Source organism: Lepidochelys kempii, chromosome 4 (assembly GCF_965140265.1).
Source record: "Lepidochelys kempii isolate rLepKem1 chromosome 4, rLepKem1.hap2, whole genome shotgun sequence".
Lineage (NCBI taxonomy): Eukaryota > Metazoa > Chordata > Testudines > Cheloniidae > Lepidochelys > Lepidochelys kempii.
In genome coordinates, this window is record NC_133259.1 from 68263170 (window position 1) to 68290070 (window position 26901).

Genomic DNA, 26901 nt, shown 5'->3' on the forward strand with positions numbered 1-26901 from the left:
TTGACCAAAGAGGATAAGTTGAGAGAGGTAAACCAAACTTTGAAGGCAATGACAAGAAACTTAAATGTGATAAAAGAGCAGAGGGAGCCAGTGGAGGGATTCAAAAATATTCATAGGCAAGTAATCCGCTCAAATTCACAGGCAAGGAAGATGAGTTTAGCAAATGTGTGTTGAATGCACTGATGTGGGCTCGTAGGCTGTGTGTGTTTGGTAGGCCAGAAAGAAGAGTGTAGCAGTAGCAAAAGAAGAAAAGAGAGGGCCTAAAAGAGATTTGGCTCTGGGCAGCGGAGTTGAAAACAATGACCAGAAAGATCACAATGTGCATGGTGTGACGCGGGGTCAGCTCCAGCATTTTTGCCACCCCAAACGGCAAAAAAAAAAAAAAAAAAAACAACCTTGCCGCCCGCTGAACACGGAGGCGGAATAATGGTGCGGCTGCCAAAGTGCTGCCAGCAACTGAAGAAGAGTCGTGTTCCCGTCGCCGAATTGCCGCTGAGCGCGAAATGCGCTGTGATGGAGTGGCTGCTGAATTCCCGCCACCACCGAGGGCGGATTGCCGCCCCAGAGCCCGATGTCCTGCCACCCCTTTACATTTGCCACCCCAGGCACCTGCTTGGTTCTCTGGTGCCTGGAGCTGGCCCTGGTGTGACAGCTCCTGGAGACCAGTTAAATTGACGTAAGCAATGCAGTGTCTACGCTGATTAAGTTGACGTAGCAGGCAAGTTACATCAGTGGGAGGAACGCTCTAGTATAGAAACTGACATTAAGTCCCCGTAAGCTGCCTTACATCAACATAACTCTGTAGTGTATACCAGGCCTAGTTGTCAGGGGAAGCTGGAAATCTTAGCAGTCTGAGAGGAGATGGAGATAGTAGGAGCGTTTGATGCTTGGGACACAGTGGGAGGTGGTGTGCATTTGTAGGCTAAGTGCATTAGCCACAACGATTGGAATTGAAGTTGTGATCATGAGTTGACATTTAAATTGCCATTTTTAGGTTTTACTACTACTTGCTACTTAAATGAAGAGGCCTGTTCACGCTTCTGACATTGTATGTAGCCTCAGCAAGTCACACTGTTCACACTTGGAAGTTTGTAACTATAAATACCAGAAACTTAATATTTTAATAAGGAAAAATTCTATGCTAGTGGATAATAATGACAAGGGAGGGATCCTGTCCTATATTTTGTGGCTATGCAATTGCAGGTAGTTAACTTATATCCCATGTTCAAAAGATATTCAGCCATTACAACTTTGCAGCAAAGTATTCAAATTAAACAAGAAGTCCATACCAGTTATCTCTTGTCAGTGCAATCAAGGAGCCATGTTTAAAGAAGTCAAGGGCATAAGCATTCAGTGGCATTCTTCTTCCTTGATTATCATATTTCTCCAACCAACACAGAGGAGCATTTCTGACATTAACACCAATTGTACGCAAGACAGCCTGAGAAAATACAATTGTTTTTCAAATGTTTGTGTTTATGATACTTTTGGTGTGTTACTAATTATTGTATGCACTCTAGGATTTTAGACCTATTGCTAAAAGGAGTTGCATGTCTATAATCTGTGCCACTCTGAAAATTTAGGATCATGTTGTCTGTGGGTTGATATAGCAGACCCTTTGCACTTGCAGAGGGTCAATTTTCATTTTCTATGTTGAAGTAGCTGGAGTTTTGGCCTGTAATTGATAGGTGTTCTGAGCTCTATAGATTGCAACAAAGGCCCCGTGGTGTTGCAGTAGCTTACAGAGCAGCATGACTCTGAGCTGCCCTAGACTGCTCTCTCAACATTCAGCATTTTCTTATCCATTCTCTTATTATACATTCTCTTATCCATGAGATGTTTCTGAAGTTGGGGTGGCTATTGACCCACATACAGAGAATGTGTTCAGATCTGTTTGAAATGGGCTGAATATGAACTCCAAACTCAAACACCTTAAAACATGGAACTGTTTGGTGGTGGACTTGTATTTCCTGCTCCCAATTTCAGGAGTGTTAGGAGGTTGGGATTTATTTAGTCTATTATAGAAATAGGGGTCCTGCTGTAACCTGGGGATGGTCCTTGCACTGGGCTGCACCCTAAAGGGAGACAGCTTGCACTTCCTGTATGTTGGGGTTGGGTAGGGTTGCTGTGACAGTAGACCTAACTTACACCATGACTGCTATAGCCTATACGCTTCATAGCTTATGTAAGAACACCCCCAGCTCATGCCTTTTTCCCCACCCCCAACTTACTCTGTAATGCCCTCTTTACTCGAGGTCTTCACTAAGAGTCTTTATGGCTGCTTCATAATTGGTGCAAAGGGGCCATAGAGAAGTTAAGAATTACCCTCTCCCCCAGAATGAAATTCAGATGCAGAACATAACGACCATACTGCATCAGACCAAAGGTCCATCTAGCCCAGTATCCTGTCTTCCAACAGTGGCCAATGTCAGGTGCTTCAGAGGGAATGAACAGAACAGGTAATCATCAAGTGATCCATCCCCTTCTGATTTTGAGGCCCTCTCTACAAAAAATAACTTACTTCATTAACATTCTCAGCATCAAATAAATCCTGGTCAACGGTTCCAGACAGGCATGTGAACGGTGACACAGAAGCTATGCTTTTGGTGCTATTCATCAAATGAGATGTCAGTTCAGAGTTATCACATTCTTTATGTGTAAAATCTAATGAGAACAAGTTTTAAAATGTGAATGTAGTAAAATTTTCACAAGCTTAAGTGCCCTTTAATAATCAGTGCATTTGAAAAGCAGTTAATTTTTTTTCAGTTTTAATAGGTAATTTTAACTATCAAAATCTCAATTAGTTTGGAACTGTGTGTAAAGTATAAGTCTCCCTAATGCTTCAAAAATTAAACCTAAGATATCCTGGGTCTTGCTAAAACTGATTAAGATTTACCATATGATTGATTTTTTTTTTAAACTAAAATTAACCACCTCAAATATCTTTTTTTTCCTGCTACCTTTAAAAGAAATTTTAAACTAGGATCAAAATAATAGTGCACACTAAACACACTGAAATAGTGAGAAAATGGGCTCATTGAAATATCTTTAAAGAGATATTATTATAGTTCCTATAGGGAAAAGGGAGCGCAAAGGAACAGCTTTTCCTGAGATGATTAAAAAGAAGCAACAATGAGGGGACTGGAGGAATGGAACCTGCAGAGGGTGGCACTGAGGAACTAATCCATGAGTGTGATCCTGTATTCCCTGCACATAAAAAATAATCCCTAATGTAAATGGGATTATATGAAAGAGGCTGTCTGATGAAGCCACAATTTTCTCTTGAGCATTTAGTTGCACACACAAACCAGTCGAAGCTTCAATTTCCTGGTTTGTGACACCACCCCCACTAATTTACAATTACTTGTACCACAAATAAATATTCACTAATTAATAAATCAGTATTTGGGTTTCTCCAACAGTGCAAAGCATTTCCTTAATTATTAAAATAAATAATTTCAATATTAACATGAAAAACACTGGTATTTCACATCATTCTTGCCGATAACCACCAATGCAGCACTTCATAACTGACAGGGCATGAACCACTTTGGAAGACTCAGTGGGTCGCACCCAGCTGCCTGAGAGCTGCAAAGTTCTATGGTTGTTAGGAATCAGCAGGAGCCTAGATGGAAAGGAAGGAGCAGCCCATCTGGAATTGTATGGTGGTTCCTGCTGCTGTCGCCATCTTCTCCCTGCTCTGCCTCTTACTGCCTGTGACCTTATTACGCTGGAAGTCTGTTGTGATCCTGCTATCCATCCAGAGGAGCATAGACCTGATGGTGGTGGTGAAGCCAGGCAGCCTTCCTCCAGCTCTAGTGGCTGCTTGTCATCCCTCTGCAGGAAGCTGTCTGCAGAACCAGGCAGTCATCACTTGATCAATGACATTTGGGTCACATTTTCAGCCTTATCTTTCCCATTATTAGGACTAGACCCTTTCTTTAAATGAAAGCTGAGATTCTGATGTCAACACACGACTGACAGCTGGGGCCCAAGGGATGTGTGCGTTATCTATTTGCCTTAAACTTGCTCTGCCCAGAGCTGTGTTGGAATCCTGCGAAGGAGGCAAAGCTGAGGTGACAGTAGGAGCCTATCAGAGCATGTGATCCCATTTTGAACATTAGCACAGTGTATTGTGAGTGGCATCTCATTTGAACATCTCAGATAGGAAGAGTGGTTTGTAGGTGGAACCTGGGTGAGTGAGTTTTATTTTTTTGTCCCCAATTTGAGCGCTGCCCAGCAGTACCAGCTCCCTCCCCTTACAGTCTCTCACACCAAGAGCACCAGTCCCCCTCACCTAGATGACTCTCCCAACTCAGAAACACCAGCCTCCTCTCCTCTCCCCATCCTTAAAAGCATCAGCACACTCTCCTAGAAGGCCCTCCCCCAAACCTTTTTTGATCTGCAATCCACAAAGCGGCAGAAAAAAAAAACCCCTACCCCGTGACCAAAATTATTCAATCCTTTTGTGACACTAACAGACTGGTCAACTTGGATATGACCCATAACAATTAAACAAGAGTCACTGAAATGTAACCAAGAAAATCTACTTGTATATCTACAGTTCAAAGATATGTCCCAGACCAGCAATCATGATCCCATTTATTTGTAGTAATAGAAATCAAGGGTAGATGCTAAGTGTATTTGTCTATGTTTACCTATATCTTAGAAGTTTAACAAATGTAATAAGATTAGCTTGTAGATGCTAATTTCCTTTCATGTCTTAATGGCCCTATATTATGTATGTGGATGATTCAGTTAAGCTCAAAATTAAAGATATAAGATACTACAGGAACTAATAATATTATTTACATTATTTTCAGTTTAATTATCTATGCTATAATGAACTGTCTTGATAGTTTGAATGGCTAATTGCCCTATGTTAATAAATGCAACTAGTCTACCTGTGTATACACAGGAAATAGAAGATTAGCTTCACAGCAACAATCTGCACTGCCTATAGGGGGGAAGGTCCTGCTGCGACAATTGCTGGCAAGAGGCTTATTAGCTTGTAGGGAACTATAAAGCAAGCTTTGGGACTGATCCTTTTTATCTCAGGTCTGCTTAAACTTTAATAGGGAGGGTCTAAGCCACAACACTGAGGTCTCTAGGTTTATTCTGGATTTAGCCTGGAATGCTCATGGAAGAATTTGAACAATCTCCACCTGGACTGCCTATTGCACTATAATGTTTTTAATTGATTCCAAAAAGACTTTTACAAATCAGCAGCCTCAGCATCTCTGCTATGAAACTAACATGAGGACTTTTCACATCTCTGCACATATACTGATCTCTTAACCACGGCAACACTTTTCCTTCTTCTTCTTTTTATTATTAAAACCTTTAGTTTTAATTACTGGCATCTGAGTGATTATTGGGTAAGATCTGAGACTTATATTAACCTGAGGATCTGCGTCCAGTCCTTTGGGTTTGATGAACCACACATATGGTGAATCAGATTTTCTATAACCTCTCACTAAATTAGACTGGGCTGTCTAGATGGGGGGGGGGGCAGAATGGGGCATCAAGGGCTGGATTGCTTAAAGGGGACTGTACTTGGCTTCTTGGTAACCAGTGTGGTATTACAGAAGCTGTTTTGTTATTGGCTTGTTGAATCTAACTATAGAATAAACCCCAGCTTGGGGATTGTCTACCCTATTCTTTGCAGTCTGCCTGGAGTATAGCATCCTCAGTGTGGCCCATGTAGAAACCCGGTCACACCTTTGTACCCAAAATAGATCATGGGATATGATGGGCTGTAGGATGATTTTGTTGACCATTTTGTTTGTTATAGATCAAAAGAGGCTGAGAACCATTACACTAATGTGAAAAGGGATTAGACCTATGGAATGAATACAGTTTAATCTACAATTCATGTTCTGCCTCATCTAAAAAAAAATATCTCCGCTTGTAGCCAATAGGGCTAGCTTAGCCTTTATTATATTCAGCTTTAATGCAAGGAACCTACAGGCCTGTATCCTGTAAGACATTAGCTTCAGCAAGTTAGCATAAGTATAATCGGCCTGTGACATTTGGCAGAGATAAATGGTCTGACAGTTACTCTTAGATATTGGGGAACTAAGGATAGCTTACGTAATGGTCGGAGTTGGAACTTAATGGTAAACGGCAACTGCAGGAACACCGCAAGAATTGGAAGTAATAACTGTACACCAGCTTAAGCAAGAAATGACGGATTTGATAATGAGCTAAATGACACTAATATGTATTAATATGTTAACTTCTAGAATAAGTACACCTCAATATTATGTGGGTGAGGAAGTTAGATTTGGGCATGGAAGGTTGAGTACTATCATGAATATTCATGATGGTGCTCAGGCCCTATAAGGGGGCAAACTACCATGTACAGTTAGCTTGGCTTCTCCATCACTGTTAGCTTTTTCCATCATTTGACCCTTCAGCCCTACCATCAATCTCGGCCATTGAGGAACCTGGACCATCTGACTCATTTGGCATGCCAGAGACAGGGCTGTACTTTGTCTCTTACCACCAGCTCCTCAAGGAACAGTGTAAGTATGCAAAACTAAGAGATTATGCAAAGAATGATACCACTGATATCCCCAATTCTGTATTACTCCTATCTTTCTATGTGGCGTGGAGATTTTCTGGCTTTATTCCTTAGTTTAATAAAGATCTCTAATGCTTTGCTTTGTTCTCAATGTGAGGGTCCTTGCCATACACCCTGAGGGTCCCTGCAAGATATTGAACTTATTTGTTTTAGTTCTGTGTAGCCTGATTCTTGGACCAGAACCTTCTGATTAACTGACAATTAATACTAATATTATTAACCTTTAAAAAGGGTCAGGCAACACCCTAAAATACTAAATATTTAGGGGTGGGGGGGGGATTATAAGGTATAATATCCATCCTTGTCAAACAAAGCAACATTTAATTAGTCCACCTAGCATCTTTCTTTCCAGGAAGCCATATGATAATATGCAGCCAGTCAAGCAATTTGACTAGATGAAAATCTAGGGCTCTGTAATCTTATGATGATGTCTTTTCATATTGCTTTCTGACTGCCGTAGATTGCTTATTGGCTTATGAGGAATTCAGTTGTTTTACTCCTGGTACAATGCTCATCTATAATGGGTTACCTATCTATTTATATTCTATGATTCTATTTCATTAGGATGATGTGAGGATTAATGTTTGTAGTACACCCTGAAAACCATTATTGTATCAAACATACCTCAGAAGTTCTGACTGGATTTTTGAGCTGACAGATAATTGCCTGTTTAGCTTTTTTCTGCACAAGACAAGGCAATTTAGGGGTTCTGGCACTTTTTTCCCTTTCATAAAGGAGTATCTTTGATTTTATTCTTATTCCCTGAATCCTGAAAGAATAGCAGCTAATCCATATGCCACATTCCTACACCCCATAACACCTCCAATATCTCAATATAATCTACAACTACAGTACCTACTGTAGAATGAAAGAAGCAATGGAACTTATATCTCTGTATTAGGTTGGCTGAATTCACCAGCCTTTAGTGGCATAACATTTCATTCACCTAAGTTCCCATTATCAAAACTATCAGTCATTCACAATATAGCTTGTATCCACATTAATATGCATATGTGTTCCCAGTGCCTACCTATCTTTGATAAAGGAAGTTGGTATTCTTGTTTCATGTCAGCCAGCTTGGCAACTGTTAGAAGAAAACAACCAAAATTCTTCTCTATTTTGCAGTTGTATTCATGAACAGCAGCAGCAAACTCTTCTGGAAGATCTTCTAGAAACACCTGAAATAACATACAGCTTATTATCTTATTTAGGTAAACTATTTCTGTGTATCTGAGGTGCATTAGTCCTACCTTGATGCATACACACATTTGTGAAGATCACATGCACACACTGGAAAGACTATAGTGCCAAATACCTTAGCCCAAATCTTTAAAATGCCCAACTTTAGACACTTGGAGTTGGTCTACAATGAACAAAACTTAAAGCTGAATAGGGCTTTCACAAAACAATGTATGGAATTTCCAGAGCTTCTACTCACAGAGAGCTCAGCATATAATTCCACTTGACATGAGGGATTCATGCTGGTGCAGATGGAGGGGGGAGGGGAGTGGGGCAGTGACTGCACATAGCTCAAGAACCCACAAGGAATCCCTATGCCAGCGCTGCACATCTCAGTGCCTGACCTTCTACAGGCACCCTAGCAACATGAATGCTTCTGCTGCTTTGCTGCCACTGGTCACAGCTCTCCAATAACATCTCCTAAGAGGTTAGAAGCTATACACTGAAAATTAAAAATGTTCTTTTCCTGCTTAGATATTAAAAAGATGGCTAGAGGAGTAGCTCCACATACACTGGCTGTTCTCTGGCTCTGTCCCTTTAGCCCATCCCCAGCTGGTTTCATCCAAAATCACTTGAAGTCCCAAATACGTATTGTTTGGGTGGAAGAGCTACCAGTGACTACATTTAATGGAGGCTCCCCTCTTCTGCTCTCCCCCTGCCCTTCCCCTGTGCATAATCAATGTTACTGCCCATCTTATTACATTATCACACTTCTAAAAGGTTTGACCCTAAGTTTGGATCTAGGTGTACCAGGGGTGAAAGTAACTTAAAGGACTTACCGGTACTCCAGAGTCCTGAGCAGGGGGGCGTGGCCTCAACCAGAAGAGGTGTGGCCTTTAAAGGCCCCAGGGCTCCGGCTGCGACTGGGAGCCCCCGGGCCTTTAAATCACCAGAGCCCAGCCACAGCTACCCCAGGGGCTCCGGCAGCGGGGCTCAGGCAGCACTTTAAAGGGCCCAGGGCTCGGGCCACTGAAGGGAGCCCGGGGCCCTTTAAAGCGCCAGCCTGGGGAAGCTGGTCCGGTCCAGCACGGCATACTGGCTCTTGCTGGTACACCGTACTGCGCCATACCAGCTTACTTTCACCTCTGAGGTGTACCAAAGAAAAGGTTAAAATCTCTAGAGCCAACGCTCTTCTAGTCAATTTGTAAATTTCACTGATGCTAGTACTTTAGACTGGAGGTCAAAAGTAAAATGTGGGGAAAGAAAAGAGGAATTACTTTGATTTGGGGAAAGAGATACATGAACAGTCTTTGGAATTTTTAGTAAAGAACGATTTAATCAACACACTTAAAAGATAAAATACCAGCATGACAAGAACTGTGTAAGCAGCTGTGTCATCTCTGAAAGAATGCTTGGATAGTTTGATATTATTCACATAAACCAGGACCCACTGGTCCTTTCTTGGTTAATTACTACTGCTTTATAGTCCTTAGTAATTAGATCTTTCAAAAAGGAATTGTCTTTTCACTATATGTATGTACCCTCTGTAGAATAATGGATCACAATCCCTAATTGGAGCTTCTAAACATTATCACAATGCAAGTAATAAGTTAATTAAAAAATTGAAATAATAATAAATGTTTTTTCTTTACCTTTGACTGGCAAGATGTTCTTCTAAATTTTGTAGCACAGGCTGGTAGATATCGCCTTCCAAATAAATTTGCTAGCACTAACACTAGTTGTTCCATCACATCTTCAGAAAAAACAGTCGAGCCTATTTCAGACAGAAAGTACAATAAATATGCAAAATAAGAAAATTCTCTTTAACTTTTAAACAAACACTTCCAACTTGAATCTAGTCATTTTAAAAATTAATTCAATGTACAGTAGTTTCAGGGTCTATACATGTCTATGAGTTTCTCTACCAATTGTAGTAATTTTTACAGTCACTTTTTCTGTTTTTTAAAAAAAAATTTCTCTTCATGTTGCTGTGTGAAAGACCCACATAAATAACAAGGGAAACTGACCAACTCATTTACTGTTACATACAAAAAGCTACATTAAGCAGAACATTAAGGTTGCAAAGTACTCAAAAAATAGAAAAGGCTAGATTTAAAGTTGTCTGTGCACCCTTAATTCAGCCCCTTATATACTCATAGACTTTAAGGCCAGAAGGGACTATTATGATCATCTAGTCTGACCTCCTGCACATTGAAGGCCACAGAACCTCACCCACCCCCTCCTGTAATAGACCCATAACCTCAGGCTGAGTTACTGAAGTCCTCACATCATGATTTAAAGTCTTCAAATTACAGAGAATCCACCATTTACTCCAGCAAGTGACCCATGTCTTGTGCTGCAGAGGAAGGCAAACATTCACAAACATTCATTTATTTTCACAGACACCCATGAGATGCTGGGGTGGTATTATTCCTTTCTATGTACAGGGAGCTGAGGCAAAGAGAATATGGTCAAAAGTATTCACTAATGTGGGGTGCCCAGTTTGAGAAGACTAGGGCCAGTTTTCTCAGATTATTTAGCATTATATAGTATTTCATATATTCAAGCACAGCTCTCATTGACTTCATTTGGAGCTATGAGTGCTCAGCACATCTGCAACTCACACACCAGGATCTCATCTCAGGCATCCAGAAAATAAAGAACACACAAGTAGTGACTATCTGTGAAAAGTTTGGTTTAAGTGACTTGTCCACCATCATACAGGAACTCTATGCCAGAGTTAGGGATAGAATCCAACTCTCAATGGCAGTATTCAACTGCCTTAAGCATGAGACCATCCTTTCTCATGCTGCAGTTGTCTGCCTCATGCATTACACACCTTCAAACTTCTGCAATAAATGAAACGGGTCCTATAGATGACAATTTTTCACTAAACAACCCTGACACCTCCCCAGAGGACAGTCTATCCTGTGCATCAAATGAGGTATGCTTCCTGTGGATTTTTTTTTTAATGTGGTCATGTAATAAAAAAGTCTGTATCATGATGTAGGGGGGCCCAATTAAAGTTTCATGGGAAATTCTGGCATTTCTTAACTTCTGAGTGCTCGACTTTGCAACTTTAATAATGTTTTAAACATAGTTTATGTGCATATAATTTCCCAAGATTTTAAAAAGGCAAAGTGAAAAAACAGAATTTCTACATGTGGCTTAATACTGGCACCCCTCATGATTCACCAACACAGTAGGAGCCTTTAGATCCAACACACAGATCTCTGTCACTTGAGCTACCTGAATAACTGAGAGCAATAGTAGATTGCTATCCTCTCTGTGGACCAACACTGGAGGGGTATGACACACACACTTTGCCTGTGGGTTTCACAGAATTTGCTGACAGCAGAGGAATGGTGAGACTCGGGAATCTGGGGATCCATTGCAGGCTCTGGAAGGGAATGTGCTATACTGGACACAGGCTCTTCTACACTTTAACTCCCTTCTATTCTGTCCCCTCCAATCTGTCCCAGTCCTTTCTCTTTCCCAGTCCTGGCTCCTCATCCCAGTCCTATTCACCTCACGTAACCAATTCAGCCTCCCCTCCTCAGGCTTCTCATCCCAGTCCTGATCTCTCCCAAGTCAGTTTTAGATCTCCCCTGCTTCATTCCCTGTCCCAGTCACTCTCTGAGTCCCAGTCTTCTCCCCTTCTCCTAGCCCCCTTACCTAGCCAATACCATTTCTCTCCCTCCCCTTGTTCCTCATACAATGTGTGTCTCCCCACACTGACCTTGAATCACCCTGCTACCCACACTGGTTCCTTGTCCCAGTCTCCTCATCCAATCTCATCCCCCACCTCCTCTCTGGTTCCTTGTCCCACTCTTAGCCCTCCCCAGCTCCTGACAGTCTCTTTTCCCAGCCAATGCCAGTTCTCGCTCTGCACCCCAGCTCCTCATCTGTCTCAACTCCCTTCACCACCACACTAGTGCCAGTTCCAGTCTCTTTGCACAACCACTCCCAGTCTCTCCCATCTGGCTTCCAGTTACAGTTTCCTTGTTCAGCCAGTCCTAGTCTTCCTGGCACTGCAACTTCCAGTCCTCCTTTTCCCTCAGCCTCCAGCACCAGCCTCTGCCCGGGCTCCTTATCCCAATCTACTCCCTCCCCCTCCAACCTCTAGTCTGGCTCTTATCTCTGCATTGAAATCAAGAAGCTTCTTCCTCCACACTGTCTGCACCAAGCACAAAAGAGACAATCTCCTTCCTCTCAGTTCAGGCCTGGCACAGACTGCAGGAGCCCAGAGTTTCAATTGCAGGAAAAGTTCTGCTCAGCCCCCTGCAACCCTGGACTGGAGCATGCTCAGTGCAAACAGATTCTTCTGAGATTTTAGCTGTTAAGGTCTAGCACATTTCTACTGAGCATATGCAAACCACAATTTTTTAAAGCTTATACCATAGCCAAATTTGGAAACATTTTCATGAGACCACCAAAAGGCACATCCATGACATAAAGGCCACCCTCTGCCAAATTTCAAGTCCCTGCTCCAAAGCATGGGAGTGATAGAGCATTTCAAATAAAAAGGTTGCCAGACTGTTTTAACATGAGCAGCCTCATTCTTGGAAACACCTGACCACTTTGGCTGAAATTTTCCAAACCTGTTCAGGCAGAGGCAGGCCTCATCATGAAAAATGTCAGCCCAAATGGTTAATGTTTGACAAAAGCATGAGTGTGATGTGTCTGGCAAACTTCATAATAGGTGGTGCTACCAACCTCACCTGTAATACAGGAGAATTAGTGATACCGAGTATACAAAAAGTGCTGTCAAATGCAATAACACACTGAAAGCAAAAAGTTTTTTTCCTCTGTAAACTCTTTCAACTTTGATAATCTTTGGCATTACTTGTAACAATAGACAAACATTCAGACACATGGGTGATTTTTAAGATGAAGGCATCATTGAAACTAAACAAATCTACGATTTGAAAATTTTAAACATCTACCTACTTCCCATATTAATTACATGCCAGAACCATATTGTAATATGGACTGAAAATCAATGAAAACTAGAAGTTTGGTAAAAATTCTTAGGCCCCCATCCATGTTTACAGGATGAGGGCCTTTGTTTTTTCTTCACTCACCTCTGTTTTTGTCTGTATGTTTCAGCACAGATGATACACATGACAGCTCCAGTACTTTTGTACAGAACAACAGGGTGAATCAAAGACAAACTGGGTTTAAAAAAATCTTAATACATTTTCATTTTTGACTGGGGTGATGGAAGGGACTTCAGGAATAGACATCTATTGAATGGGGATTCAAAAGGGACCTTATAATGCAACCCAGTTGCAGCCTTAACTATGGAGTGACTGCTGTAACTCCATAATTACAATGAAGTTTTATATGATATCTTTTTAGATTTTTTTTTTTACACAATACCAATTACTAAATTTGAAAACAACTTACATTTACACTATCTAGCATGGGAACTACAAATGCTTTAGACTTCAAACTTAGTGAACATATAACAATAGAAAGGTTCTACTAACCTTATATGGAAGGAAGTACATGTCACATTTGTTTTGTAATTGTCTAAGATAATTACAGATCATTAACTTTAGAGCACATAATAAAATATGAGCACGATTTAGATGGTCATTCACAAAAATGTAGTTACATTAATTAAAAAGTATGAAATATTAACTTACTGTTCTCAACTGGCTGGCACAGTTTGTGGAATAAGCCTTTCACAAGAAAGCTAACTAGAACAAAATTTGAAGGTTCATGATAATGTAAATGGGTCACAAGTCCAGTAAATCCCATAGGGTTACCTTCTTGATCCAAGTAGCCCTAGTTAATAAAATATTTTGTTAAGCTAGTTCAAATGTGCAAGATACAAAGTGCTTGACATTGTGAAGTCTCGTGAACTGGGGCTTGATAGAAGTACAATTATTAACATGCTGTCTTTGGGAAAATTCTGTCTTTAAATGAATTTTATGTATTTGCATCTTAAAATATCATATGGATGGATACCTCAGTTCATATTTTGCCCTGTGTGCCATCCTTGATCATACTTATACATGCAACAGGATTAGCACTCTCCCTATTGTCTTGCTTCACAAAAAATGAACAGCCTTCCTTTAAATGTAGGATTGGAATACTTATTATATTTTAAAAATTGGGCTAAAAGTCTCTTTCTTTATCTGGTTTTCTTCACCCAGTTTTTCTTAACTAATGCCTGAATGCTGCTATAGAACATAAAATAAGTGGTACAATAATTATATGAAAGAAACAATACAGTTTGTAAGATTTCTGGCTTTGTTTCCAGTAATGTTTGAGAACAAATATATAATACAGAGTGCAATTCTGGATATATTCTCTTAACCTTAATCTCTTATCTCTGGATATATTCTCTCTTTAATTCTTAAGAATTAAAGCTTACCTCTTTGACAAGAAACTGCAAGGAAAAGATAAAGTATACTTTTAACATTTCAGTATTCCGTGGTTGTTTGAAGGACAGCAGTGAGTGCTTCAACACTGACAGAACCTTGGTAAAAAGATAGATGAATTTAGGAACTGCGATGTTTTAATGTCTCAAACAAACAAAGAAACTAAGACCCAACTCCTATAGAATGTTTTTAACTTTAATGGGGAGTTGGGTACCTAACTCTTTCAGGTCTTTTGAAAATACCATCCCAATGACCTGATCCTGCAAAGATTTAGGCATGTGTGTAACTTTATGTGATGGGTAAATACATAAAGTTAAGCACATGCCTAAATCTTTGCAGGATCAGGGCATTAATATGTATTTGAATATTTAAACTAAAATGTGCATTGTTTTAATATTGAACATATTACACACACTGCTAAGGGCTATGTTCAGTATTTTAATAAGCATATTTACTTTCTTATTTTAAGTAGTTAATTCAGAATTAACAGTAGTTAATTTTTCTGTAAATGAATTTAAATTAGTGCTTTTTTTCCCTTCTATTCTAGGCCTTTTATTTTTCCTCCAGCGTGACCAAATTGCTGTTCACAGTTATTTCCCACCCTCATCCCCTTTTACTCATTTCCTTCACATGTAGTTGAAATCCTGAATCCCACAGGATCTTCTGATTCCGAATGTATAATTAACATGAACAATATGAAAATGTAGGCAGAATGGACACACACCAAGCTCCATGCAGCATTCACCAGCCATGAGTTCAGAGGAGGCAGATCAGGCTCCCAGAGGAAAAGCCATCCCTGAAAGCTCTAAAAAAGTAGTCCTCAACCAGGAGTATGCATACCCATGGGAGTATGCAAAGGTCTTCCAGGGGGTACATCAACTCATCTAGATATTTGCCTAGTTTTACAACAGGCTACATAAAAAGCGCTAGCAAAGTCAGTACAAACTAGAATTTCATACAGACAATGACTTGTTTATACTGCTCTATATACTATTCACTGAAATGTAAGTACAATATTTATATATACATTGATTTATTTTATAATGATATGGTAAAAATGAGAGAATAAGCAATTTTTCAGTAATAATGTGCTGTGACACTTTTTTATTTTTATGTCTGATTTTGTAAGCAAGTAGTTTTTAAGTGAGGTGGAACTTGGGGGTACACAAGACAAATCAGACTCCAGACAGGGGTACGGTAGTCTGGAAAGGTGGAGAGTCACTGCTCTAAGACACACCCGAGCAGGAGGCCAGAAGCAGCAAAGCTTCACAACCCCTGGGGCCTGTCAATGTCCTCAGACCATTCCTTCTGTAGGTTAGATTCTGGGCATTTTTCTTCTTTGCTTGATGGTTTTTTGCTCTGACATCTTCACTCTTTCCCCTCACAATCCCTGCCAGTTTTGCTCTGTCCACCATCCTTGGTCTTCCCCATCCTCTTTATTACTCTTCCCCTCATTGACCTCTGTGCCCTCCTTTGTCTTTCTTGTTGCCTCTTTTCTATCTGCCTTCCCCACCCTTGTCCTACATCTGCTCCATAAGACATGAAAAATACAACACAAAACAAAAATGTTGAACTAATCTGATGTTTTCCAACCAACAGTGATTAAGTCTGTATGTTTCATCACTTTCTCTCTCCTTTTGTCTGGCTTCTCTAGTTAAACTAAAAACATGCTGGGGCAGTCTCTTACGTGTTTTTATAGCACCTAGCACATTAGGGCCATAATCCTGACTGGGACCTCTGATGCTACTGTTATCAAAAGGTGAAGGGGGAGAAAAGAGGAGAAAATAGAACCAGTAGAAAGAGATAAGGAGGAGACACAAAGAGAGGAAGTGAAAGACAAAATCAAAACAGTGACTTCTATAAGCAAAACTAATATTTTAACACTAAAATGTCTTTCTACAAGTAGCTATCTTGTGCTTCTTGAAAGACTAAACTTTTTAGCCATCTTGTTGGCAGCATCTTTTTTCCTATCAGTGAGATTTGGTGTCCTTATAGCACAAGAGACTTTTAGGGTACGGCTACAATGCAAAATGAAAAAAACCAACAAAACCTCACAGCAGTGAGTCTCAAAGCCCAGGTCAACAGACTCTGGCTCCCAGGGCTTGCATTGTGGGGCTAAAAATAGCAGTGCTAACATTCCCACTCAGGTTGGAGCTTGAGCTCTGATACCCACCCGAGTGGCTGAGTCTCGGAGCGCAACCTCCAGCCTGAGCAGGAACGTCTACACTGCTATTTTTAGCTCAGTAGCACAAGCCCAAGTCGGTTGACCCAGGCTCTGGGACTTGCTTCCGCAGGTTTTTTTCCTGCAGCAGAGATTTACCCTAAGAGGCTCCAGTAGGAAAATATACACTTTATTTGGTGTCAGACTGTTTACATTTGAAATGCATACTTTGTACTTGAGTTAGAGAGAATATATAAATATAATAAAATTAAAAGATTTTTTTTAAAATGAATTAATATACCTTTGCTCTGGCATCTGCTTTGTCATCTGCTTTTGCAGCCAATAGCATGAGTCTCAGTACCAGGGAAATACTCAGAGGGAACTGGCCTTTCAGTTGGGGTACATTGGATTTTATAAGTTTTTCAACCTTAGGCAGTGGGATATCATAGAAGAACACACTTCCTATCATATCTTGTCCACGTCTTCCAGCACGTCCAGACATCTAAAAGGGGTTATTTATAAATTCTAAAGATTAATATTTCACAAAAATTCTGTTCTATTTTCTTTAGAATCATAGAATATCAGGGTTGGAAGGGACCTCAGGAGGTCATCTAGTCCAACCCCCTGCTCAAAGCAGGACCAATTTCCAATTTTTGCCCCAGATCCCAAATGGCCCCCTCCAGGATTGAACTCACAACCCTGGGTTTAGCAGGCCAATGCTTAAACCACTGAGCTATCTCCCCCCCCCCAGCCTTTATTTAAATTGTATATGGTGCTCCTCTCCATAGTATATTAGGGTACAAAAGCATTTACACTAATGATACTAGTTTGAAAAATAACATATGCAACCCACAATTTTTTAAAGAAGATCTTAGGAAGCAATATAACCAGTTAATATGCCCTTAGGTAATACTGGTTTCCTTATCACCCCAGCTATAATTATATGTGGCAGTGTAGGTGTTTTCTCCTAATATTCACTAAACATCTAAAGTGATAGTGATGTTACACTTTGTATCTTTCTTGTCAAAGGATCCCAGTGTACCTCACAAACTTATGGTGTGGTGCATCTGTAAAAATGGTGTCATGGTGTTCCTCTTTTAGCATCTCTAAATACATTCTACATCAAATATAGTCAATTTATAAGTAAAGAAGTGGGCTGGTGTTTTTAATTTCAGTCTTTCAAACTCACCCTGGGCTCTGAACTTCAACCTGGATTCTTTCCTTCTCTCACATCATTACCTTAATAAAAGGTTCTACAGGCTGAACTGTACCTTAATTTAAACCTGCACACCCCTTTGTCTTCACATTATGTCTTCCATTTTACCTGTGTAACTGCATTACCTGCAATAGGTTTGCACAGATGTAACTGACTAATTTAGTAAATAGCTGTGTTGATAATGCACAAGAAAGTATACAATGCAGCTCAATCTCTGAGCAGTGTCAACTCTGTAGTGCTAACGAAAGTATCAAGCAGTAAAAACTCATTTTTGGCATTAAAGGCAGCACATATGATTCAGAATACACAGAAGCAATTTGAAAAAGAAGGTATTTTCTGCACTAGTGTGAGGAAAAGTATGTCTGTGTGTGTGTGTATATATATATATATATATATATATATATATATATATGTTCAATACAAATGCGACTTGGTGTATTTCAATACCTGTCTATAATTCAGAGCATCTAAAAAGACAGAATCTTCACTAAAGACAACCGATTTACATGGCATATTGATTCCCAAAGCAAGTGATCCAGTAGCTGTAACCACCTAGGAAAGTCAAAAGTAAGTGCATTTATTAGCAGTAAGAGAAGCAATTTTTAATTTAGTTTGCATATTTATTTGTTTTATTTTAAAAAATTGGTTTATTACTATATATTTAAAATAATGTTTGCAATCCTGGCCCACTGAAGTCATCGGGAATTTTACCAATAACTTAGTGGAGCCAGGATTTCAGCCAAATAGATTTAATAGAATTATGAATATAACTTTAACTTTTCTTCATTTATCTTTTTTAAAACTGTGCAAATAAAATATTTATGTAACTTTTTAATATAAAATTATAAAAAAGTAGTAATTTAAAGAATACAATATCTGCACCCTGGGAAATCTGCTTCTATTTCAATAATGCTAAAGCCAAGTAGCAGCACAGTTGGAAATAATTCAACAGCATGAGAAAGCATGATCTACATTTGATGCAAAGTACATACATTAAGTTTTAACATTATCTCATTAGTGCTTCCAAACATGCCATTATGTAGTTAATTTCCCTAAATATAATCACATTCAATTTTAAAGAAACTTTCACTGTTAATTAGTAAATACAGAGGCTGTGATATGGAGGTACTGTATTGATATAATGTGGCAGAAATGGGCTTTGGAATCACTACACCCATAACTATACAGTGTCATAAAAATCAAAAGGCAGATCTAGTATCTGTTTACTTATTATTTTTGTGTGCAGAGATTTACGAAAATTTTCTGATTCAGTGCCCTAATCTTGAAGATGGTAACATTTAGTCCTGAACCAGTCAATTTATTATTTTTAGAGTTTTTAGATATTTTGTTTCTAATTTAGGAACTCTCCTGTCAATGTATTAAAAATTAATGCTGGGAAACCAAGTGCAATATATTTTACCATAGTCAATGAAAATAAATTTATATCTGAATTATATGGGTCAAGCTGTGATTTAATGAAATGTAATGAGAAATTATGAAATTATTCCTTATAAAAGAATTGTCCATAAAAATGATTATAAGTTACCAACCCGGATATATCCCATCCTGAAAAGCATCTCCACGACTTGTCTTTCTTTGTATGCCATTGAAGCATGATGATATCCAATACCCTTCTGTGCCAACATTCTCAGCTGGAAACACTTCCTTTGAAACCTAATTCGATGAAAGATCTCCATCAAGGTCTACATGTAAAGAAATGTTAAGTATTAATCACAATCATTTAAGTGTTGTAAAACAAAATAAGAAAATTCTTACCTGATTAATTTTTTCTGTGAGCAGCTTCTCTCCCCACTCCTCACTAACAGGTAATACAGGCCACCTGTGGAATTCAGAGGTGGTCCAATGTTGTTGCTGGAGTCCTCCAAGACTAAGCCCACCCATCAGCTCAGGCTACCAGAATTGTTCTTCCAAAACTGTAGCAATACTCCACCAACCAATTATTAGCATTAAGAAAATCTAATATAATATATTAATAACTTTCAGGTAAGTCTATATCTAAATCTCCCTTTAGAGAAAATTTTGAATTTGTTACAAATTGTATTCCAGACACTTACCAGTCTACCAGGGTGTGCTGAATGAGGAGAGAAGCTGCTAACAGAAAGAAAATGATCATGTAAGACATTTCTCATTCTGCAGCACAGCTTCTCTTCTCATTAATTAGAAATATAAATTGACCAGATGATGAAATTTTCTGGCTGAGGTATGTCTAGATATCCAAAAGTATGAGGAAGCTAATGGAGAAACCCTCCTGAACTACACTTCTCTTCCGGTGTCTAGGCTAACTTGATCTGGATGAAGACGTCCCTGCTTCAAGACATCTGGTGTTTTCTACAGGTGCAATGTAGGTTCCCTGGCTGCCTAAAAGGTCTGAAGTGCCTTCTGGGCCAACTGGGGACTATAAAGAGGTCTTCATAGAGATCAGGAGGTCTTCAGCTCTCACTTTTCTGAACCCCTATGTAAGAACTGTCCTGAAAAAACAGCAGATTCTTCTTCTCTGCCCAGAACATTATTTCCATTGCCAAAGTCTAGAAGCTTTTACCCTGGTTTTGGAAGGGATATGAACACTCATGCTTCAATCATAAGAAAGCTGCTAATAAGAGGTATGAGAAAACTTCTCTGAGAGCACTATAGCTGTCTTCTTGTTGCGCCTTCTTCTGAAGTAACTGGTACTGGTCATAGACATGATACATAAACTTGATGGACCATTGGTACGAACCGGTATGGTCATGTCTATGTTTCTGTTCAGACATGTTACTGATAGGGCTGTTAAAGTGAATACTTTGATTGTGGGAATTGCCTGCTAGATGGCCCCAGGAGCCTGAAGGGATGCCTGCCTGCTTCCATAGGATGGCTAGCGCCCAGGTAAGTACTGTAGAAGAGACCTAGTGCCTCTTAGTGCACTACTCAGTTATTAGGTTTGGAAGGATTAGATTTTTATTGGTAAATATCAATTTCACCGTACACACACAGACAAAACATATTTTCATTGATAATAATTGATATCTACAGATAGGCAAAGCAAGAAAAGTTCTGCTTGAGAACTTATTACAGTTTGATTTAAAGACAATTGCTTTGTATATTTTGACATGTGATGTTGACAACTTGTGTTTTAACAGCTATAAAGCTTTAGCTTTTTGAACCTCATTGTCTACCATCATTAAATTATTATCATCTAAGCCCCCATAATTTTCCACAACTGTGAACATTTAAAATAAATAAAAATAGAAAACAATGTTTTAAAATAGACAATTGATATTAGCTGTCAAAATTATTTTTAAAAATTCAGATTTTGCCAAGCCTTTCAGTAGATCTGAAGTCATTTGAACATGGGGAGGGATTTTTACATATCTCCTTGTAATCCATGATGATGCAGCTGTCTGAGGAATGGAGTCCTTTGTTCTAGTCACAGTCTGCCTGAAATGTTTGTTATGCTTTAGTGTGGAGCCAACCCGTGGAAAGAAAGACCCTTTCCCACCTATCATACTCTTAGCCCCCTTCTCCTGGCAGACCAACAGGCTTTGGGCTGAAAACCAGGCAGGCACAATTCCCATTATACTGCAGCCTGAGACAGAGCTTCACAAGAGTAACAGGCCTCTCTGCATGCCGGCCAGACTGGAGGGTGATAGAAGGGTGATACGCCTTATACAGCATGTGAAAGAGCCCTTGTGAGGAGAAAAGTGTTAGCAAACACTTCCCTCAAGGTGGGAAGGCAAAAACCAAAGGGTGTCAACCCCAATTTTTACCTCACTTGCTCGTTAAAAATACACATTGTTATGAAGGATATAATGACTTTTACAGTTTTGCAATCTGAAGCCTCTGTAGTTTGCAAGACTTACCCTGAAGCAGACTGTGAGGGGATCTCCTCTCTATGGGAATCCTCATGCTACTGACCAGCCCTCCCATGGTGGAGTCGCGTCTTTAGGCAGGAGTCAATCTTTACACACCAGTCTGGCTGAAAGCCCATACCCTGGCAGTGCAAGGGTCAGCAGCTTGTAGCTGAAGGGTATAGCTTGCCCTCTCAAGCCCCATGCCCTGGCAGAGCAAAGGTCAATACTTGTGCAACAGAATATAGTTTTCCCTGAGACTCCTGAAAAGCTACCTATAGCCTCTCTTGAACTTGGCTAGATGCTTGCAAGGCTTTTCTGCTCTGACAGTAGGAGGCAGAGGGAGCCCATTCAAGAGGTGCTGTACTGGAGAAGCCAGAAAGTTAGAGCTTCAATACTGTGGTAATGCCTCACCATAAAAGAGGAGATAGAAATTGAAATGAGGCTGCCACAGCACAAAAACAAAATCAAAATTATAGTTATAGAACAAAATGCTCAGAAGAAACTGAACCACCAATTTTTTCTGCCACCAGAGGCAGAAAATCTGGTGGCCTAAATTGAAGGGTGGGGCTTAGTCCTGTAGCTTTCAGCATCAACACCAGACCAATCCTGAATCCCACAAGTGGGAGGCTTTACCCATTAGTAATGAATGAGGAAAGACACTGCACAGAAGAAACATGCACACCAGTTAATATTTCCTTATCATGAAGGTAAAGTTAAAGGCTTATATTTTCAAAAACAGCTTTCACTGTTTCACGTGCAATATTGATTAGCTTACTAGTACCTATCAAAGGCTGGGGTTTGGTTAAGAGCTAGCTGGCTAAGTCTGAACCTGTATAAGACTGAAGTGGTACTGAAGGTTTTAAGAAAGTGTCATGGTTACAGGGCTAGCTGCTCCTCTGGCAGAATTAAAAAAGGATCTTCATCTCTTGACAGCAAGGATATAATTGCTGTCTATCTATACATTCAGAATGTGGGGGGCAAACACCAGGGAGGAAGAAGAGCTATTTAAGTTAAGGATAATGTTGGCACAAAAACAAATTATTATAAACTGGCCATGAATAAATTTAGGCTGGAAATTAGAAGAAACTTTCTAACTTCAGAGGAGTGAGATTCTTGAAGAGCCTTCCAGCTGGAGTTGTAGGGGCAACAACCTAAACAGTTTTAAAACGGAGCTTGATAAATGTATGAATGGGATTATATGACAGGGTTGCTTGCAGTGACCCAGGATGTCACTTCCAAGCCTATGCCCTTGCCAGAGTTCGTTTGTCCTTCTGCCCTGGTCCTGTCTGGTCCTTCTCCTGTCCTATTCCAAAGCAGTTTTATAGTTTGGCTGGAGAGGAGGTAAAATAATAACTAGTAGTTCTGGAATTGTCCCTTAACAACTCTTAACTGTTTTCTGAGAGGTGGCTATCTTGAGCCATTCTCTTCCTTCTTGCCTGTTTTCCCCAGACAGCCTTCTCTTGAATTAACCTAATATAGTCATAGAGAAAACATCCTTACAATCTACAATTCTGGAATATGCCTTTCCTAACCACTGTCCCTATTGTGTGGTTTGACAAAGTCCACCTTTGTTGACTTTCATGGCATGCTGCAAGGCCTCTGTATTTTCTCAGGTTTTTCCTTAGGGAGCGGGTTTACAGGGGTACAAGTGTATTGAGAGGAAAACATTTATTTCTTTGTTGTAAACTGGGACTTTTTTGTACTTTGATCCAATGTAACTGTAATGGATGTATTTATTCCAAAAATAATGTTTACATACCTAGAGCTGATGTACATGATTTGAAGAAATTTAAATAAACACACACACACACACACACAGAGGAAATATGCATTAAGACTCTGATTCCAGAAAGTATTTAAATATGTGTTTAAGCATGTGCTTAAATGGTTTCCTGAATTGGATCAGAAAATCTAACTGGGAACATCCATCATCTGTTTACCTAAATAATTAGCTAATTTATTGAAATTTAACATATACAATATTTGTGGTTTTATCCTGATGAACTCCATTTTGCAAAACAAATATTTATTCATCAGAATGTCTTATTCTCTAGTCTGATAGTTTGAAGACAGAATCTATCTTTTCAAAAAGCCAAATCCAGAATTACTGGTATAAGGCACTTGAACCTATGCTTAAATTCATTCCTGTTCAAGAAAGCACTTAAGCATGTGTTTTGTCATGTATCAATGGAACTTCATCAATATTAAATTTAACATGGCAGTCAATGTTACATAAAGTTGAGTATGTGCTAAACGCTTTCCTACATAGATACCCTTGCCTGAAATGACACCATATGGCTATTTTGTGATGTGTACAAGACTGGGAAAGTCATGCTAGCTCCAAAGTGAGTTAATCAACTAATCAAAAAATACGAGTCCCAGATCAAAAACTGATGGAGCTGTGCATTGAGGAGAGTTCACAGGAATGGATTCCTTGCCTTCTGCACTCCATAATTCCCAACGGCTGGGCAAATCATCCTCTCCCCTCAGGGCATAGTGTCTGCAGGAATTACAAGAAGCTCTAATGCTAGAGTAACTCCCCTGCCTGGATCTCAGTGGGAGGATGAATGAGTCTGGATCCATCTTAAAAATAAAAGTCAAATGAAGGTGAAGGCACTCAGCATCTCACTAGAGGTGCTCTGTATCTTGCAGGACCGTGCTTTCAATTTAGACAAGTTTCATGACAGATTAAGCACACAGTTATAAAGTACAGCAATATCAGACATATAATCCTACATTTAAACATTTAAAAAAACAAAAACAAAAGTTATGTTTATCAATAATAAATTACTCACTTCTTTATCCACAGCTTTAGAATTAGCATAAGTACTGTCTGGAGGGACCTTAGTAAGCTTTTCAAGTCTTTTCCTTAAATGTTGTTTTTCATTCAAATTAAGGATCATTCTCTCAAGGTTAGTGGAAGACTGCTTTTTTAGGGTACTGTATAAAACATACAATTTTAAAGAAGTAATTTTTTGTAATTAAAATTGATTACAAAGTACTCTTTTGACTTTTCAACTTTTAAATATGCATTTCCTTTTCAAGTGACTCATACATTAAGATCTCAAAATGAATGTAAATTCACAAATCATTAAATATATATCAATTGAATTTTATATCATCGCCTTCATACAAAGCAACAAAAACATTTTAAAGGATACGGCAGAATATAAAGTGACTTACATGGGCAAAAAAGATAATGATATACAAAAATGGAGGAAACTGAAAAGAAAGCAGAAATGTAAAAGTGGAAAATATTGCCAAGAAAGTACAATATTCTTGCAAACTAAGAATAGGTACTCTACTATACAGTAAGAGAAGAGTGAAAGAATGCTACAGTAGTGTGGGAAGAGAAAGGTGAAAGGGGTTTAACACCAGTTATATGCTAACATGAATGGAAAGATTTGAAGTCATGAATCTGAAAAGGGAAGAGTGACTTTGGGCCACATATGTAAAGGTATTCGGGTGCCTAAAGATGGGAATCTACTAGGATTTTCAAGAGCAACTAGGTGCCTAACTCCCATTGAAATAAGTTAATTTAATTTCATCATGACATCAGACTCCAGCCCCCTAAATGTATACTCCAGGAGGTTACAAAGATGGCACGTAGACACTTTCGAAAATCCCATTAGGCACTTATATGTATCTTTAGGTGCCTAAATACCTTTAAAAATCTGAGTCTTAGTGTTTGACAAAAATAAGCAAGTTAAAGGTAGACAATGGAGCAGAAATGAAAGAGCTGCTCTCAACTGTAGACACTTTCAGTGCAGGCAGGGAAACACACTTAACATTCATTCACTTTGAAGTAACATACCCTTCATGGAACAATCACCACCTCAGTCCACATGAGCCCGTGCTCCAGGGGTCCATCTCTTAAACTCAGGTTGTAAGATAAGGCTGGCTATATTGGAAAGCAGCTATCAAAAGAAAAGCACTTTTTCTGCCAAAATGCCTGGCCTATAGTTTTGGAGTGAGATTCTGTGCTGCATCCTAAAAGATACATCACAGAACTCACAGCACCTCCCAGTTCTAGGCTGCTCTGGGAGCTGAAGAGGCCTCCAGCATAACTTTGACAGCCCTGGGGGCCTGGCTAAATTAAGAAAGCCTCCCAAGACTGCCCTAGGGACTGCAGCACTGCTTAGAATCTCCATATTGCTGTTTGTTGCAGCACTGCCTCCTACACCTTCTGTGCTAGAGTTTACAAACAGGTCCTTGGAAAACAGCCTTATGGCTCTCTTCTGATGTGCCTGCTCTAGAAGAATCCTCATAAAGGAGCTTTTAATGGCCCCTTTATGCTGCTCTGGCCCTTGTACATGGTGCAAAGGGGCCATAGCAGGGCTGAAAATCTCACATCTGGCATGTACTTTTCTTAGGTCTGATGTCATGACTATATATTTCATTACACCATGTTATGTCTGCCATGTCTGAATTTGAAAGTTCGATTTTGATTTGGGGGACTCAGACAGGAGTTGTTTGGACATCACAAAAATCACTCTGCTCTATTGATTATGTACAGTTAGGCTCAATGATAATACAGGAGCTGGACATTGTTAGTATTTGAAGGATGTAAATAAGTTTTTTTTATTCCATATAGGTAGCCTGCCAAAGGAAATGGTGGAAACCATCATCTCTCCCTTGCCCGTTTCATCTGTTTGTCTGTTACATCCACTTGTTATTCCTGGTATTAAAATTATAAACTCATTGAAGCAGAAATTGTCTCATGCTATGTGTTTTTACAGCATCAAACTCAATTAGGCCCTGATCCTGATTCAGGCCTCTGAGCACTAACAGAATAAAATAATAAATATATAGTAATACTTACGCAGCCAGACATCTCCCGAGGGTTTTATTCGTTTTTCTTAATTTATCTGTTAACCTTTCTATTTTTTTCTCAGTATTTGGATCTTGTTCACTCCTTTGTTTTTTCATCAAATTATAAAATGCATCCATGGCTGTTTTTTCTACTGAATGAATGTTAAACCTAAAAACAAAATTTTAGTAAGATTAGTTAACACTGATAGTTAAAGAGATACATATTTTAAACAAGGTACTTATGTCATACTGTTAGAGTAATAGTCACAAGTAGGTCTTGTAATCTGTCAGTTAATTCCATACATTAAAAAGTCCCTATCTCTATTAAACAAATCACTTAAGCACATGCTTAACTTTAAACATATGAATAGTACTATTGACATCAATGGAATTACTCAAATGCTTAAAAAGTTTAGCATGTGCTTAATGATTTGCTGAACTGGACCTTACACCTAAGCAAAGTGGGTAAGTGGATGGTAGAATTCTATGCCTACTTTGTACAGGTGTAAGTATTTATGTAAGATACAAGGCAGCTGAGAATCAGGTCCCTTAATATGGTTTGCTGACTCAATTTCTCAGAATTTTCTTTTTTACTTTTGTCATTCTGTATAGACTCTGACTTATCTCTGAGCAGTCAAATCAGTTTCCTATATTGCTGAGGACAATTTCTTGTTTTAGATTATTTTCTCTCTCTCAGTTATACTTGT

The 26901-nt window shown here is 39.3% G+C and overlaps 1 protein-coding gene across 6 annotated transcripts in view; it reads right to left on the minus strand.

The window, feature by feature from the left end:
* The window catches only part of LOC140910510 (probable ATP-dependent RNA helicase DDX60), a 78837-nt gene that overhangs the window by 4776 nt on the left and 47160 nt on the right, over positions 1-26901 (minus strand). For 3 of the 6 annotated variants that reach the window (XR_012158614.1, XR_012158613.1, XR_012158612.1), the window contains exons 26-35: positions 26205-26363; positions 24178-24322; positions 19085-19237; positions 17982-18086; positions 16620-16820; positions 14151-14255; positions 13417-13558; positions 9418-9539; positions 7617-7764; positions 1290-1441 (exon numbers count right to left, since the gene is read on the minus strand). Coding sequence is in view for 3 of the 6 variants with exons in the window: in XM_073341568.1 (XP_073197669.1) it covers positions 1290-1441; positions 2522-2664; positions 7617-7764; positions 9418-9539; positions 13417-13558; positions 14151-14255; positions 16620-16820; positions 17982-18086; positions 19085-19237; positions 24178-24322; positions 26205-26363 (1575 nt within the window). In the remaining 3 variants the exon portion in view is untranslated. Of the gene's footprint in view, positions 1-1289; positions 1442-2521; positions 2665-7616; positions 7765-9417; positions 9540-10962; positions 11166-13416; positions 13559-14150; positions 14256-16619; positions 16821-17981; positions 18087-19084; positions 19238-24177; positions 24323-26204; positions 26364-26901 lie in introns of those variants that run through there. The other 3 variants (XM_073341568.1, XM_073341566.1, XM_073341567.1) reach the window with 3 other exon arrangements.